Raw genomic sequence first — 19,318 nt, forward strand, 5'->3', positions numbered from 1 at the left:
ATTTGAGTCAATACTCTGATACTTGCTAACCGTATAACCCTGGGTTTATTACTTAACCTTTATAAGTTTCTTCATTTATAGTTCTAGAAATTATATTTAGAGACTAGTCTCGCAAAGTTATTGCGAAGAAATTACTTTATAAATCTTAAAAGATTATGTAAACATGACTTATTAGTTCTTTTATCATGATTTTTGTTGTATAAAATAATTTACTATGGAAGTTATTTCTATTTTCAAATACTACATGATCAAAATAGAGCATAGAGCTATCTGAAGGAATGCCAGCTGTAAAGTCAGAAGTAGGGCTACATCACTTCTCTGGGACTCAGTTTCTTCATTTATAAAAAGAGAGTTAGACCAAACGGTCCCTTTGAAATCTAAAGTTATATAAGTCTAAATTGCTAAAGGTTCAGTAACTTGTCTCCATTTTATCTGTTCTTAAATTGATTTAAATGAAGCTTTGATACTTCAAATTAAGAATAAAAAGGCACAAAGCCATCTGGGTTATAACATTTTACTTGATGAAAGTACTGTATTTCCCAAAATTTTCTTTATCATTAACTTAGTAAATTGATGCAAGTCTTCATAAATCAACTATATAATACCTTCTATCCAATCAGATTTCCTAATTGGAAATGATATTTAGAGAATGTAGGATATACAGACAAATTTAAATGCAAACTAGAAAAACAAATGGAAAATGTAGCCCCTAAAAAGGTTTAAATAAAACCTTTAACCTAAGAGAATATTCCTTCACTTTATAAAATAACCCTCTGTAGCTAAATAATTACCTGAGAAACACTTTGCAAAGTCAAAGTTCCTGTAGGTTGGCTCATATCTTGAACACTTTGACTTTCATCAGCTTCAGTAAGAGAAGGTAAGCCAATAAAAGGAGCCCCCTTCTTAACCACAGATTGTACATAATGCCTAATGAACAAAAATTAAATATGATGATTCATATGAAATATAGCCATTAAAAGTGAACCAGTAGAAAAAACACTGTGGTAACATATAAATAAGTAGTAATTGTGTATTTCCTAGCTTCCAGTATTAAAAGATGGTCATATTTATTAATATTTTGTTACTATATCTAAAGTCCATTCAAATTCTAGATAACATTATTTGTCTAGTAATTTCTGAGCAGCCATTTATTTTACATGCTTTATATCAGTATTGGGTAATATCTTTTGAAATGTAATTGTCAAAATGTAGGTTTAAAACACTCTTTATCATTGTTCCCCATAACAGCAAGTACAGAGAGGGTAATTATAACTCTGTGAAGAAGAAATTTCCAACAGCATAAATATTTTAGGAAACTTGGCGTAAATATAAAAATTTAATTTTGTGCATCTGGGTTTCCTCAATGTATGGTTTCCCTTCCAGTGGGGGGGGGGGGGGAAGGAAATTTCTTTTACTTGGCAGCAGTTAACAGTCTTTGAACTTCTATAAAACTGCCACTAGAGGGAAACATACACATACTTTTGAGGGCGTCATTCTCTAGCAAAGCAAGTGAGCCAGGCAGCTAGTCTTTCACAATCAGATAATTATAGTCTTAGACACTATTAAATGCCCTTCTCATAAGGAAAGGAACTCCAAGAACTGACCATTTTTCACTTATTGTGTATTTTTACTAGGGATTACCCTTGATGATCAATGTTAAATTGTTTAAATGGAGAATTTTTTTTAAGGATAGAGAGGGTATTGCGATGTAGTAGACAGAGAGCTGACCTCCCAATCAGAAAGATCTAGGTTCAAATCCAACCTATAACATATCAGGCATGTAGGCAACTCTTTCTAACTGCCAAATGGTAGGTTCTTATCTGCATCAATGAAGGAAATTTCTCCACAAGGAGTTCCCTACATGGATGAAAGGTCTGTGGCCGTCCCAAAAAGAGAGAGAAGGGAGAAGAAACATAAAGCAGACACGATCAAAGTGTAGAGCACCTGAAATAGCTCACTCAGATTTTATGTTTGAATACCATCAGTTTCACAAATCAGAACAGTCCTGGGTTGAAAAATACTGGTTCAGGCTTTGCAAGCATCTCTATTGGCAGTTTATACTTGTACTCCTCTCAAGGGCATGTTTAAAAACAAACAAACAAACAAACAAACAGGGGAGGGTGATTTAAACTGAAAATGTTGGCTGCAAGAGTGCATTCATGAAGTTTTATTGAGTTTAGGTAAATGGAAAATAGTGGTGGTGATGAGAAAGTCATGAGACGCACAAGTCCTCAGAAGTAAGTGACCATTGCTCTTACTGTTTCTGACTCCATTCCTCCCAAACACTCTTTGCCATGTCTTTTAGTCAGTACCTACACTGGCATTAAAGTAATCCAGAATTATGAACTTATCCTCTTTTGGCACATTAATGATGAGGGTCTCCAGGTCTTAATAAAAAATTTTATTTGACCTCATTAGGGTTTGTTATGGGGAGAGCACATGCATTGATGATAGTAGCATGGCACTTTCCTGCAAGGGGCAATCGCAATATCACAAGTCTGTCATTCACTCCTTTTGGGAGGCATGCAAGCTTGTTGACTAGATTAATTTTGATTGCAAAATTTATACCAGCTTCAAAGTGCTACCCATTGCTGCAGCCACTCCAGCAGAACATGCATACAGCTCCAACTTCAGTAAGTTGGCCTTCATTTGCCAACCTTGTTTCACTCAGGGCTGTTATTTGGATATGATACCTGCTGAGTTCTCTTGTAACAAGAGCTGTTGTCTGTCATGTTGTCCATAAGAGTATGCACATTCCATGTACTGATGGTGAGTGGAATCACCTTGGCAAAAGTTTCTGAATATTTTTTTTTGTTTCGATGGCAGGGTGGGATTCCCAGCTGCCAGGACAAGCAGGCCAGGGTTGGGTGAAGTAGATGATTTTTAGGGCTTCTTTCCTAGACCCTTCCTCACACCAGGAGGTAAGCCACATGGTCCTTAAGATGGCTGCTCAGATATTTACGGGGCTGATGAACCCCACTGCTGCTTCACTCCAGTCAGAAGACAACCCTATGGCCTGGCTTACCTGTGTGCAGGGTTCTGACTACAGCTCCCAGTGTATCCAAACCTGCTGCTTCATGACTTGCCTGTCACCACAGGACTTTGAGGTAGATAAAAATGATACAATGTTATGGATGATGTCTTTTGATTTGTGCATAAATTGGATTTAGGTGAGGCAGAGTTACAAGAAGTCATCAGCCTCACTCTCTCTTCCAGAGTCATCGAAGTCCAGTGGCAAAGCACAATTCAAGACAACTAGCAATGGCCTGGTATGCAGTGGATGACTTTGCATCGTTGATGTCTAACCAAGCTCTAAGTGCTCCACAGTTCCTGCTTCAGCTGCCTTCATGGCTACTGGAACAAATTGTTTTCATTCACTTCTTCTGCCAGGGGAAGTCTTCACATGCTTGGGGCAGACAACCCCCTAGTTTTTAAAGTGTTCTATATACAGTGTGTGCTGGTGGTAAATATTTAACAACCAACTAGCTTTCTGGAAAAAAAAAAGTATGCACAAAACACTTTTACGTTGAATCCATTCTCCATCACTTTGTCTAGATGATAAACAGTTTGCAAGCTTTAAAGCAATATATAAATACTAGCTGTTATTATTATTATTTATTGATTGATTGTATCTCCCATACTTAGCATAGTGCCAGGAACATAGTAGGAACTTAGTGTATGTTTATTAATTAATTGACTGATTGTTAGTTAAAAGGTAGAGATAGTTGTCATGAGCACAAAGCAAAAACTCTACAAATTGTGTCCTGTTGTGGACTTCAAATTCCAGCAGTATTGTAATGATAAATTTTCCTAAATATGAACAAATATCGTAATCCCGTTGAGTCTCAGACACTAAGTAAAACTGAGTCATATTAACACTTGATTGGCATCCTTTCAACTGACTTCTGACAGCTGCTGTTGTTGTTTAGTTGTTTTTCAGTCAAGTCCTACTCTTTGTGACCTCTTTGGGGTTTTCTTGGCAAGGATACTGGAGTCGCGTGTCATTTCCTTTTCCATCTCATTTTACAGATGAGGAAGCTGAGACAAATAGGGTTATGACTTGCCCAAGGTCACACAGCTAGTAAGTATCTGAGCTCAAATTTGAACACAGGTCTTCCTGATTCTGGGCCCAGCACACTATCCACTGCGCCACCTGGCTGCCCCATGATATCATACAAGCTTGAAAAAATCAAAATTAATATTACCTTGAGTTTCTACTGCATTGATTGTACAATCTAATTGATTTTATGCTGTATTGATTTTTATAATTGGGTCTACATCTCTAATGCCACATTTCCATACCCTTTAATTGAGCTCAGGAATTCAGCTTTCCCACTGAGTTAATTTAAAGCTATAATTAATGGGGAAAATTATTGTCTACCATACCTTCAGCTTCTGGGAAAATTCCAGGACATCTATTGTTATCTTTAAAAGGCTACAAGCTCATCTTGTATATTTCTACAAAGCATATTGTCCATCCTTGCCTGTCTCTGTACAACTAAGGAGGGCCTTATGTCCCATACCCTTCTAGGAGTGAGGTAGTCTACTACTCTCAGTCTAACAATGTCCTTAGGAAGCAGTTGGGTCCCTTAGATCAAGCAATCATTTCTTAATGACAGAGAGGGGTGGTTACTAGCCCCACATGGGTGCTAGCCCACTTTTTTTTGATGTAACAAATTACATTATCCCTACCCTCAGGATGCTGTCGACTCTGTAACCAATTCTGTTGTTTTTCCCACCTACCCAACTCTGTTCTTTGTTCTCCTATATTTCCCAAAACTATATGAAGGCCAGTAAGCACTACCTTGGGGTCTTCAGTCATTGAGAGAGGCACTGACCTAATTTAATAGTCACTGCTAGCCTTACTATTAAATTGTCATGCTTGGACCTTTCTCTCTCTCTCTCAGTTTACCTTAATTTTCAAACAAAACAAGATCAAGGTTACATTAGCTCTTTTGGCTTTAAACTACTGACTCCCATTGAACTTACAGTCCATTCACATCTCCAGATATTTAAAAAAGGGACTGCAAACTGGCTCTTACCCAGTCTACCATTTTTGTAACTCTGAACAAAAAAAGCAAAAAGAAATAAGGTGGATCTGGCATGACTTGTTCTTGATGAAACCGTTCTGTGGGTCTCCGTTCAATATTTCCTTTTCTAGATGTTTATAATAATATGTTCTAAAAATTTATCCAGTAATCAGTGTCAAGCTCACTAGCCTATAGTTTGCAGATTCCAAGCTCACCTTTTTTTAATGGCACATTTGCCCTTCTTCTGTCCTGTGGTACCTTCAATATTCTACACAGTCTTTACAGATCAGTGACGGGCTCAGGAATCATATTACTCAGTTCTTCCAGTGCCACAGGATGTATGTCCAAGTGACATGAATTCATCAAACGCATTTAGGTGTTCCTTTGCTATCTCTTTACTTATCTTGTTGTGAAATTAAACACAGATACTCTACTTTATTTTGTGTTATTTATTATTGATTGAGAATTGTATCTAGTCACTGGAATTTGTGGATCAATTGTAAACTTAATTGTATGGGCTCCAATGGTAAAATTTCATAAGAGTTTAACTTCCCTATTCTTATGGGCAATAAAGTCCAACCACAAAGACTCAAATCTGTGAGTTTTTGATGACCACAGAAGGAGATGAGTCAATCTAGTCATAAGATGTTTGCCCACCAAGAGACTTTCCAGAGAATGTTAGTCAACCCTATGCTTTTCCCTGTTGTCCTGGGTTATGTAAATCCCCACTCTCATTCAAGCCAAGCATGTCCCACTCTTCATCTCTGTGTTAGATCAATCACGCTCGTAGTACAGTTTGTATCACTGGACTGCTTCTAGTACCTAGTACAAACTGTCTAAAAGAGCTACTCTGACTGTCAGGTGTATCCCTGGCAACTGAGGAACCTTGGATCCCTTTTATTGGCAATTTGCTAGTCTGCTCAGAACACTGTACCTCAGTTTCTCTTTATAGCAGATTCTTATTGGAACAATGTTAAATCCAAATGACCTATTTTATGCTGTTCTTTCCAAAGGTTATTTTCCTTGGCAGCAAATAAAAGTTAATCAGTTTACAAACTAAAGTAATAGATTTTGTTTCCTAAGAACTTGTGGGTTTCTCAATGGTTATTATTCTTTCTACATGAAGAAGAAAGAAAAAAGATAAGAAGAAGATGGAGGGGGAGAAGGAAGAGAGGAGAAGAACAAAAAGAACAAGAGGAACATTTATATAGCACTTTAAGGTTTGCAAAGTACCTTACAAATATTATCACATTTTATTCTCACAACAAACCTGAGAGGTAAGTATAATTATTATTCCTATTTTATATATGAGGAAACTGAGGCAGATAGGAATTAAGTGACATGCCCAGGATCACATAGCTAAAAAATTCCTGAGTCTAGATTTGAACTCAGATCTTCCTGACTCCAGGCTCAGCACTTTATCCACTATGCCACTAGCTACTCTCCATAGTATCTAGCCTGGTAGAAATAATTAGCAGTTTTCTTCTTCCATTATTCTTTTCAGTTTAAATCCTAACAAGATGGATGACTGGTAGAATGAGAACATATTGAATAAAAATAGTAAAGTTTAGAAGGGGGTTAGATTTAAAGCTAATCAGTTATGTTTGAACCATGTTAAATTTGAGATGCCCATGGGGTATCCTGGAGATAACATGTAGCAGGTAAGTGGTGTGAAGTTCAGGAAAGAGATCAGAGAAAATTTTAGTGACAGTTTAGACATTTCTATCTTGAGCCAAAAATCTGATGCTTGGTTCCAGCACTATTATCATCAACTTCAACTGGTCTTTCCAGTGAGTATTTATTATGATTATAAGCATGTTTTCACTTTAAACGTGTAAAAATATTATTTCACAACAGGGTTATTTATACTACATAATACCTACTTCAAGTAATAGAGCATTTTTTAGTCTTATGTAACTGCATTACAAGGTTGTAAAGAAGTGCTTTGTTACACAAGATCCTAAAGAGGTGGGAACCATTTCATTTGACTATTAGGTTAATTTCACTATTATAAAAATCATAGTATGTTTATTTAAACAAGGAGGTAAAATAACAACATGCTGATGGTCACAAAAAGTCTCATAAGCCTCAGGTTCCACCTTTTCATATAGAAGAAATAATACTGAATTCTGGATGCACAAAAGCAAATCTATAAAGTGGAAAAGAACAGCATGCATATGAGTGATATTGTAAAGGAAGAAGTAATAAAACCTGATGACATTACATCTATATATATATATATATATATATATATATATATATATATATATATAAATAAAATATACATGTACATATGTATACACACAGAGTACTTGTTTATAGATCTAAAATCTAGCAAGAGCTAGAGGAGTTTTGATCAGTCTAAAAAATGATTTAACAATGGACATTACAATAGGACATGTGTCGCAGGGATAAATATATCTAAATATGGAGATGCTGGAAACTAAGTAATGAATTATTCTGCCATAGTAAACTATGAAAGAATGAATTTTTAAAAGTCCTTCAGTGTTGCATTGACTCTTCATGATGTTAGAAGAATGGTGAAAATGGAAGCAAAAGGTTCTATGAATGACATAGATTTTAGATCAATAAACAAGTACTTAATGTCAGTGATCTGAATGTGAGCTCTTTGTTACTTGACCAATGTGCTGACAAATGATTACAAAAAATGAACTATATCAACATGAATATTCTCATAATAAGTTAAACCACAAGTGACAAGGAATAGACAAAAAATACAAAATGAAGGATGAAGGGAGAACTGAATTAATATTTCTTGGGTATCTAAGGTGAAAGTTTTCCAAAGAAAGAACTGGGAAGATAAGGAGCATGATAAAGTGGAAAGAGATTTATATGGATCAGAGGACATAGGACTTAATCCTGGCTCTGCCACTTACTACATGCAACTTTGGACAAGTCATTTAACCTTTGTGTGTCTCATATTTCCTCATCTATTAAATGAGGTTGTTAGATTTTATAATCTCCAAGGTCTTTTCCATCTCTAAAATTTTGATCCTATGAAGGCCTGAACTGGTCTGAATTGGTTTGATCCAGTTAAACCAGTTTGAATGCATAGAAATTGGTTTGATTTGGTTTGATCCTGTTTGAATTTGTTAGGATTGGTTTTATTTGGTTTCAACTTATCTCAACTGGTTTGAAATGCTCATAACTTATTCAAATTGTTTTGAAGTATTGAAAGCTGATTTCAGTATAGTTTAACCTTACTTTTACCGTATGAACTCCCTTTTATTTCAGGTATCTTCCATCTATCCCTCAACACTGACTCATTACCATCTACCTATAATGTATCCTCATATCTCCCCAAACTTAAAAATGTCTTTGCTTGACCCTTCTGCCTGTCAAGCCATCAAGCAATAAGCATTTATTATGTGTCAGGCACGATGATAGGTACTGGGGACACAAAGATAAAAATGGAACACTTCCTGCCCTCTAGGAACTACATTCTATCTAAGTTAATGTGTGAATATGTGTGTGCATATATACATATATATAGCATGTGTATATACATATATGTACACATATACATATGTGTAAGTATATGTATGTGTATTCTTAATATTTTACATGCAAATTATAAAGAATAAAATCAAAGTAACTGGAGGGGAAGACATACTTAGTTACTTCCATTGCCTCATGATCTGTTCTTTCCTAAGCCCCTTCAAATTGTGCTTCTACCCTCATCACTTTATAGAAAATAAGTTTCTTAAAGTCCTCTTAATCACTAAGTGCAATGGATTTTTTTCAGTTCTCAAGCTCCTTAATTTCTTTTTTTATTACTAAAATTTAAATACACAACAAGAAAAGAAAAAGAAACAAACTTAAATATTGAAACTTAAATACAAAATAAGAAAAGAAAAAAGCATGTCATGTGCACAGCAGAACATGAGAGGATTCAAAATATATAGCAATAAATTTCCACTTCAAGAAAGCCTATATGATAAATACTACACATTGTGTTGAGATCTGTCCATGTTTTCTCAAGTTCCTTAATTTCTCTGTAGTTTTTGATAACACTGACACTTGCTCCTATTAGCTACTCTTTCTGCCTTCAACTCCCCTCTACAAATAGTCCTGCATAGCTGTGCTTAATGGTATGAGCTCCTTACATCTTGCTGGTCACAAATATTTCAACTCACAATTTTCCTGTCTTATACTCTCCCAACTAGGTCTCCAGCTCCCAACGCAAAGCAGTGCTGATTAGTGAGATTTCACTATATGTTATTGGCTCTACCCTTCCCACCATACTGTGCTGCTATGTCTATCTTCTCCACTGCTTTACTTTCTAATTCTTACTCTAGGAATAGTAATCAAATCAATACTACCACTGTTTGGGGGCTTTTTAATTAAATTTTATTTTTCATTTCGAACTTAACCACTTTGCCTACAAATAGATAGCATCACTGCCCTATCCTCTGAGTCTTTTGACTTACCCCTCTGACTTTGCCCTTCTCTGACCACCACTTCTATACACTTGTCTCTCCACTCAAATGTAAGCCTCTCTATGGTAGGGATTATCTTTATTTTGTATTTGTATCTCCATGCTTAGCATAGCGCTTGGTACATAATAAGTGCCTAATGAATTTTTTTTCATTCATTCATCCAATGACTCAACATTCACTTCTTGGTCTTCTTATAAGAGAATACTTTTTTAAAACTTTTTAACATTTGTATTTAAAGTTTTGAGTTCCAAATTCCCTTTCCTATTCCCCCTCGCTTAGATGGTAAGCCATCAGATATAGGCTATACAGGTGCAATTATGTATTAGTCATTTTATACAAGAAGGCTCAAATTTAAAAAAATGAAAGAAAGAAAGCATGCTTCAGTCTGTATTCACTCAATATCAGTTCTTTCTCTGGAGGTGGATAGTATGCTTCATCATTAGTCCTCTGGGATTGTCTCGGATCATTGTATTTCTGAGAATTGTTAAGTCATTCACAATTCTTCATCAAACAATATTGCTGTTACTGTGTACAACATTCTCCTGCGTCTGTTCACTTCACTATGCATTAAGTTCATGTAAATCTTTCCAGATTTTTCTGAAACCATTCTGCTTAGTCATTTCTTATAGGCAATAATATTCCATTACAATCAAGTACCACAGTTTGTTTAGCCATTCCCCAATTGATGGGTATTCCCTTGATTTCCAGTTCTTGGTCACCATAAAAAGAGCCACTATAAATTTTTTTTTTTCACAAATAGGTCCTTTTTCCCTTTTTTGGATGTCTTTAGGATATAGACCTAGCAGTGATATTGCTGGATCAAAAGGTATGCACAATTTTATAGCCCTTTTAGTTACAAATTGCTCTCCAGAATGGTTAGATTAGTTCACAACTCCACCAACAGTGCGTTAGTGTCCCAGTTTCCACACATCCCCTCCAACATCCAACATTTTCCTTTTTTGTCATATTAGCCACTCTGATAGTGAGATGATGTCTCAGAGTTGTTTTAATTTGCATTTCTCTGATCAAGAGTGATTTACAGCATTTTTTCATATGACACTAGATAGCTTTAATTTCTTCATCTAAAAACTACTTGTTCATATCCTTTGACAATTTATCAGTTGGGGAATGAATCTGACTCAGTTCTCTATATATTTGAGAAATGAGGGCTTTATCAGAGATACTTGTTTCAAAATTTTTTCCCTAGTTTTCTGCTTTTCTTATAATTTTGGTTGCATTGGTTTTGTTTGTATGACAACCTTTTAATTTTATATAATCAAAATTATCTTTTTTATATTTTGTAATGTTCTTTATAACTTCTTTGGTCCTAAATTCTTCCCTTATGCATAAATCTGACAGATAAACTATCCCATGCTCTTTTAATTTGCTTTATAAGAATATTCTTTGAGAGAAATACCTGTCTCTACATTCTCTCACTTAGCAATTTCATTCACTTCCACAGTCTGAATTGCCCACTGCTCTCAAATCTCCATCACCAATACTAACCATTTTCAGTTTCAGGCTGGAATTTTCAACTGCATATAGAACATTACTTCTTCATTATCTTATTGGTACCTCACATTCAAAGTATCCAAGCCTATACTCATTATATTTTTTCTCCAAATCTGCTTCTCCTTCTGACTTCATTATTCTCATCTGGAGTAACACTACTAACTCCATGTTCATAACCTTGGCATTATTTCTGGTTCTTCCCTCTTTCTTTTCTTTCATATTCAATCAATTTTAAAAGCCTGTCAATTTGACCTCTACAACATCTTTCAAATCTTTCTTCTCTTTTGGACTATGGCAACAATGCTGACTCCAATCTCTTCCTCCTTTAATCTATTCTGGAGCATGTTACTTCTTATGAAGAGTGATGTAGTCATGTCCTGGCTCTGTGCAAAAATCTTCAGTGGTACCTTACTGACTACCAAAAGTTAAAACTCCTTTCTCAAGCATTCAAAGTTCTCCATAGTTTGGCCAGATCACCAGCCTTATCAGCACTGTCTTCCACAAATTTTCTATTTCAGCCAAACAGTACTACTGTCTGCCAAATATACATCCCATCTTTCTCTATATCTTATGATCCCATGTGAGTTCTTTCCCAGGGCATCATCCTTGAACTGGCTATATACCTCACCCTTACTGATCTTGACCCCATGGTGAACCAGTTCAATTCTATTTATTCTCAAATCCTTTTCCCCCTTTTCTTTTCACTGATCATACCAGACCAAACAGTAATTCTGGATTACTCCCCATATCTACTTCTTTGCTCCTATTAATGTGCTAAAGAAGAGAGCTGAAGGAAGTCATGTGCTCTTTGAGTCCATTACAAATTTATGCTATCTAATCTCAAGTGAGTCTTCATTGTAGTAAATGAATTCTCCCACTTATCCCTACTCTATTCTCTATTCCACCGTCCACAGTTTCAAACCTTACTTTTCCTCAGGCCTCTGACAGTACCCTTTCCTATTCCCATTCATCTGAGTACCTCACCTCATACCTCACCCTCCCCCCAAAAAATGAAGCCATTCACTGAGAGCTGTTTTTTCCCTTCTTTTTCACTTACACATTTCAAACACCATCCTCAACCATTTCTTTCACTTGTGTCTAATGAAGTGGTCGATGCACTTTGCACTCCATTTTGTCCTGGCTTCTTTAGATTTCTCCCACTATCATCCCCTCTCTCTAATATTCAGTCTCTCTCTATCTACTGGTTCCTTCACTTATGCCTATTAATATGCCTATGTCTCCTTTATTCTTTAAAAAAAAACCTTCTCTTGATCACACCATTCTCAATAGTGAATTCTATAAAGCATTTGTTGGTCACCTTTTTCTCCTGAATATTCTGTCCCCTCTAGGTTTTTATGATGGCACACATCCTTGGTCCACATCTTTTACAGTATGGATCTTCATTGACTTCACACACAAATACTAACTGAGGCTATCCCAAAATTTTCCATCCTGGGCCGCCTTCTTTTTTCTGTCTCTTCTCTCTTCTCTCTTGATACTTTCATACTTGGTTATCCCATCAGCTCCCATGTTTTAATTATGATCTCTATGAAAATGATTACCAAATGGCTACTTTCAAGATTCAGTCCAAATCCCATCATCTACAGAAGGCCTTTCCCAGTTTCATCAACCCTACCTCAAGGTTATAGATCCTTCTCCTTTTAATATTACCTTCTATCCTGTATGTACATATTTCTTTATATGTCATCGACCCCATTAGCATATAGCTATATACGTCCTTGGGGCAGATAGGTGGCATAGTGGATAGAGTGCTGGCCTGGAGTCAGGAAGATTCATCTTCCTGAGTTCAAATCTGGCTTCAGATACTTACTAGCTATGTGACCTTGGGCAAATCACTTAACCCTGTTCCCTCATCTGTACAATGAGCTGGAGAAGGAAATACCAAACCACTCAAGTATGTTTGTCAAGAAAACCCAAATGGGGTTACAAAGAGTCAGACGCAATTGAAAAATGACTGAATATATACTTCCTTTAGGGCAGGAAGTATTTTTGCCTTTCTTTGTACCACCAGAATGGTGCCTGGAACATAGCGTTTTAATAAATTATTGCTGACTTACAGACTTTGTCAGGTGAATGGAAGATGGCTTGGAGTGAGGAGAGCCTTGAGTTAGAAAGACTAACCAGAAGCCTATTACAACAGTATAGCATGAAGTGATGAAAGACTTCATGAGGGTGGTGGCTATATAAGTAGAAAGACAGGGAAATACATGAGAGCTGATTTGAAGGTAGAAACAACAAGACTTGGCACCAGAATGCATATGAGTGAATGAGAGAAAGGAGCCAAGGAGATGATAGACTCAGAGTTGGGGAAAATATAGAAACATAGCCCCTTCCTAATTAACCACAGAGCCAACTGTACAATATATTTTGACTCTTGATTTTATTTGAATTTTTATTATGTTTAGTTTTGATACATCTTTAATTGTTCCTAAATTGCTTCAAATAATGTTAGTTTACTTTCCTTGCCATCACTGCCCTCCCCACCAAAAAGATTATGAGCCCCTTAAGGACAAGAATTATGTCATATACCTCTTTGTAATCAACCCGGTATCTAGCAAATTACTGATAAGGCACCAAATAAATGCTGAAAAATACTTAAGGATTTGAATAGAATTAGCAGTAATAAGTTATAAGCTGCTTAAAGCAAGGACCATTTCTTTTTAATAAATCCTAAACTCAGAACTTGAAACAATGCAATGCACATGAGCACTAATCATTATATTCCTTTCCCTTTTGAAAGATTGGGATCTTTCTTCTGAAACAAAGCACAAAATAATGTTGTTGTTGTTAAATGTCCATTTGTTAGGAAATAATATGATATACTTACGTTTCTGTTGGGATTGGAATTGGATTCATTCTGTAGTTCAAAAATGTGCTACAAATCTCAAGAAACTGTTCAGGTTTCCTTATTATTGGGTCTGAAAAGAGTGATTAATTGGTTAGTTCAACAAGTATTTATCAATCGCCTATTAAATACTGGGTATAAAACATGATGTATCATAATGGCAAAGTTTTCTAGATGATGAAAGTGAAATGGTCATGGGAAAAGATAAGTGCGTGCCGTAGATACCTATTTGCTTATAGCTAGGTTCTTATGCTCTTAAGTCTCACCTATAGTCACCATAGTGTATATGCACATGCACACACACACACACACACACACACACACATATATGTACATACACATATATATATACACATATATACACATACATATACATACACATACATATGTGCATATCCTATAATGTGCCAGGAACTATGTTAAGCACTTTACAAATTTTACTTCATTTGTTCCTCACAACCACCCTGTGAGGTAAGTACTATTATTAGTCCATTTTACAGTTGAGAAAATTGAGGCAAACAGTGGTTAAGTGACTTACCAGAGTCTGACAGCTAATAAGTGCCCAAGGCTGGATTTGAATTCAGTGTCTTCCTGACTATGTGCCCAGCACTCTATCCACTGTGCCACCGAATGACTTAAGCATGTAGCATTATTATTTACCCACAGAATTATTTTAGCATCTGGGTCTTAATCTACTACTGATCAGAGAAACCTGAATGGATCTTGATTTGGACACCTTCATTAACTAAAGAACAACGCATCATTCAGAATTATATAGTACTTGGTGACAGCTGGGATCTAGACCTCTTGATATTTGTTTTGTTTTTCTTTCATCAGTCCCTTATTACTGCAACCAGAGACCACGTACGTTCTTCAGAAAGGGACCGGAGCACATGTCCTTTATAAAAAAAGATCCAGAATTCCAGGGGAAGGACCCTAGACCAATGGATTAAAGAGCTTCTAAGCCCACTTTTGTCCGGCTACATTAGCTTGCTTGTTGATTCTCATACATGACAGTCCATCTCCCATTTTTGTACCTTGGCACTGACAGTCCCCCATGTCTGGAATTCTCTCTTTCTTCACCTTTGCCTCTTAAAATACCTTAGTTCTTTCAAGATTCAGGTCAAATACCATCTTTTTTAGGAAATGAAATCCTGTATCCCCAGTTGCTGAATTCCCATTTAAGGTCATCTTGATCTCTCTGTCTATTTTGTATGTGCTTATTTATATATGCACTGTCTTCCCCATTAGAGTGAGGGCCAAGACTGAAGTTGCTTTTTCTTTGTATCGCTAGCACTTAATAGAGTGCCTAGCACATAGTTAGCACTTAATAAATGCATGCTGATCGATTGACTGGCAGAGAGATGATGGACTAGAGGTGAAGAATAAGACGTACATTTTCAGATATGCATAGCCAATGTGTTCATTTGTTATGTTTGCCTATATTTATTTGTTTCTTGTTGCATGCAATGACTTCTAATAAAGGGAAGGGCGAGCTAGTAGACAGTGAAGGAGAAATTTTTTAAAAAGAAAGAAGTGTAAAACAAAAAAAGAAGTACCAACAAAACATTTTAAAATCACAGAAAAAAAAAAGGAAATTCAGAAAGGATCATAAATAAATAGGCCTTTTTATTTTGCTAACTCCTTAAATGTACATATATTTAAAAACCAATGGTATATGATAGAATCTAACAATTTCATATGTAATAGTATTTTTGCTTCTCTCAGATATTGAAATATTTGTACCTATTTATTATTATTGTTAGTATCATATTTTTTAAAGTTAAAAGTAGGAGGAGAACTAAGAAAACATAACATCTTAAAAACCAAGGGAAGTAAACAATGTCAAAAGCTACAGAGAGGTCAAGGACAATAAGGACTAAGAATAGGACTCTGGACTTGCTGATAAAAGGGTTAACGGTGACCTTTGAGAGAGTAGTTTCAGCAGAGTATTAGGGACAGAAGTTAGACTATAAGGGGTTAGTGGAAATATTCCATTCATATTTACTATTCAAGAAAAAGGATATGTTGTCCTAAGAGGTGGTGAAGAAAAAGTAACTAAATGACTAGTGGGTACAAAATATAAAATATGGGGGTAATATGTAGATAAAATATTTATATTGATTATAATAATAATCATAACTGGAAAAATCTTCCTTCTATACTTTTGCTCCATTAAAAAAATAACATAATTTCATTCACTATCTACTCCATTAATAAAACATAAACACACGTTTTCACTTGTCAGAAGCTCTGCTCTGAAGGAAGTTCAAGGTAGTAATAAGTTTAGCCATTGTTATGTTCCTCAAAATTTCTCTCAAGAATGTCTCTGCTAGCCTTTCATTTACATGATGAAATACATCTTATAGTAATAACTATACTAATTAAATAGGAGCATTTGGCAATTTTGTAATTCTTCCAAAATAGTTGTATGGATATTACAATATGACATAGGTTTACAAATCATTTTATTTAGATTATTCAGAGGGGCACAACTGAAACATTTTGTTTAACTTTGAACACATTTTAGGTCTAAGGGGATGTCTTTTCTTGAAAAATATGGGAATGAGGGAGCCATATGGTAGACTGGGGCATCCACACAGCTGAACTCTTCCAACATTTCCCTCAAACCAACTTTAAAGTAATGCCTTAAATCAAATTTTAGAGTGGCAGAACCAACAAAAGGTCAGAGTGAGGCATTATTTCTGGCCTAAGAAAACTGAAAAGTTGACGGGAAAAGTCTGTGACCCAGTGGTAGAACCCACACATGGGGCGGCAGCAGCAGCAGCTTCAGAAGTTCTCAGCCCAGAGACAGTAAGGGGGTTGGACAACTGGTCATAAAGTGATGACAGGGACCCTTTCCTGGCACGGGGCACAGCCGGCACTGATTAGCAACTCATTTGAACATATGCAGTCCTCAGTCGCAGTTCCAAAACAGAGAGAAGAGCTGATAGTCATAAGGGAGCAGAGGCACTGAGGAGTGCTAATGCTGTGGCTACAGGGGACCAGGGGCCCTTCCTGAGTAAAGACCAGAGCATGGATGAGGAGAGCAGTGATCACACCTTTCCCAGGATCACACCATCTTGGAATCACCAATAACTTACAGACCTCCAGAACTAGTTCTGAAAACAGCAGCATGAAAAAGCCTGAAGTTTGGGACAATGCCTCCCCACCCCTAGGTGAGCAGAGTTCAACTTTAATACAAAGTTCAAAGTCAAGAAATAGACTAGTAAAAAGAACAAACACCACAAAAGAATTTGACCATAGAAAGCTACTATGGTGGCAGGGAAGATCAAGATGTAAACTCAGAAAAAGATAACAATGTAAAAACAGCTACCAAAAAAAAACTTCAAAAAAAATACTAACTGGATCCAAACCCAAGAAGGATTCCTGGAAGAGTTAAAGGAAGAGATAAGAGTAGAGGAGAAGTTGGGAAAGGAAATGAGAGTGATAAAAGAAAATTATGAAGAGAGAATGAACAGCTTAATAAAAGAGGCACAAAATAAACTGAAGAAAATAACACCTTGAAAAATAGAATTAGCCTAATGATAAAAGAGGTACAAAAAAGCCACTGAAGAAAAGAATTCCTTAAAAAGCAAAATTTTCACAATAGAAAAAGAACTACAAAAGCTCACTGACGAAAATCACTCCTTAAAAATTAGAATTGAGTAAGTAGAAGCTAATGATGCCATGAGACATGAAGAAACAATAAAACAAAGTCAAAAGAATAAAAAAATAGAAGAAAATGTGAAATATTTCATCAGGAAAACACTCAACATTGAAAACAGATCAAGGAGATATAATTTAAGAATTCTTAAACTACATGAAAGCCATGATCAAAGAAAGAGCCTAGATATCATATTTCCAGAAATTATCAAAGAAAACTGTTCTAATATTCAAAGGGTAAAATAGAAATGGAAAGAACATATAGACCACCTCCTGGAACAGATCCCAAAATAAAACTCCCAGGAATATTATAGACAAATTCCAGAGCTCTCAGGTTAAAGAGAAAATTCTTCAACTTCAAGCAGTCAGAAAGAAATAATGCAAATATCATGGAACCACAGTCAGGATCATACAAGATTTAACAGCTTGAACTTTAATGGAGTGGAGGGCTTACAGTGATATCCCAGAAGGCAAAGGAGCTAGGATTACAACCAATAATAACCTACCCAGCAAAAATGAGTATAAATAAACCTTTGAGGGGAAAAATGGATATATATAAAAAAGAGGACTTCTAAGCATTCCTAATGAAAAGACCAGAGCTAACAAGAATATCTGATATTCAAATACAAGAATCAAAAGAAGTATAAAAATGTAAACATAAAAGAGAAATCATAAAGAATACAATACTGTTTACATTCTTAAATGGGAAAATGATACCTGTAACTCCTAAGAATTTTATCATTATTACGGCAATCAAAAGGAGTTTACATAGACATAAGGCATGGGTGTGTCAAGTATATTGGAATGATCACCAAAAAATATGAAGGGTGAGAAAGAGGGATACACTAGGAAAAGGGAGAAGGGAGAGGTAGAATGGGAAAATTCTTCTCACACAAAAGAGGTGCAGGAAGAACTTTTACAATGGAGGGGAAATGAAGGAAATGGCAGGCAATGCTTAAACCTCACACACATCAGAATTGGTTCAAAGAGGGTAGAATATATATACACATTCAGCAGTACATATAAATGTAAATTACCCAGTAGGAAAATAGGAGGGGAAGAGAATAAGAGAAAGAGGAGATGATGATAAAAGGGATTAAGGTATGCAGTGGTTAGAAGCAAAACAGACTTGTAACGAGGACAGGATAAAAACAAAGAGTAAGAAACAGAAGAAAATGAGGAGGGAAATACACAGTAATTATAACTGTGAATATGAATGAGATGAACTCACCCATAAAACAGAAGCAGATAGCAGAACAGATCAGAAACCAGAATCCAACAATATATTATTTACAAGAAACACACTTGAAAAAGAAAGACACACACACAGAGTTATAATAAAGGACTGGAGTAGTATCTGATATAATAAAAAAGGCAGGGATAGCAATCATGAATCTCAGATGAAGCAAAATCAAAACGAGACATAATTAAGAGATAATTAGGGAAATTACATTATGCTAAAAAGTACCATAGATAATGAAGAAATGTCAAAAAAAAATTACAGCAAGTTTCTCTAAATAGGCCTCATTTCTCAAATATACGAGTATAGAACTGTGCCAACTTTATAAAAATAAGAGCCATTCCCCAACTGATAAATGATCAAAGGATATAAACAGCCAGTTTTCAGAAGAATTAATCAAAGCTATTTATAGTCACATGAAAAAATGCTCTAAATCATTACTGATTAGAGAAAGGTAAATTAAAATAACTCTGAAAATTTGGAACCCAAAGTTTTAAAAACACATGTTTAAAAAAATGTTTTCACATGCAACTGGGAAATAAGA

General features: G+C 35.7%; 1 protein-coding gene across 3 annotated transcripts in view; it reads right to left on the reverse strand.

The window, feature by feature from the left end:
• ADGB (androglobin) overlaps positions 1–19,318 on the reverse strand; it is a 196,138-nt gene that overhangs the window by 102,616 nt on the left and 74,204 nt on the right. For all 3 annotated transcript variants that reach the window (XM_020986568.2, XM_078155080.1, XM_020986567.2), the window contains exons 12-13: positions 13,851–13,941; positions 792–927 (exon numbers count right to left, since the gene is read on the reverse strand). In XM_020986568.2, coding sequence (XP_020842227.1) covers positions 792–927; positions 13,851–13,941 — 227 coding nt within the window. The remainder of the gene's footprint in view (positions 1–791; positions 928–13,850; positions 13,942–19,318) is intronic.

The sequence above is a fragment of the Phascolarctos cinereus genome, unplaced genomic scaffold (genome assembly GCF_003287225.1).
Source record: "Phascolarctos cinereus isolate Bilbo 61053 unplaced genomic scaffold, phaCin_HiC Scaffold_5;HRSCAF=322, whole genome shotgun sequence".
NCBI classification, from domain to species: Eukaryota; Metazoa; Chordata; class Mammalia; order Diprotodontia; family Phascolarctidae; genus Phascolarctos; species Phascolarctos cinereus.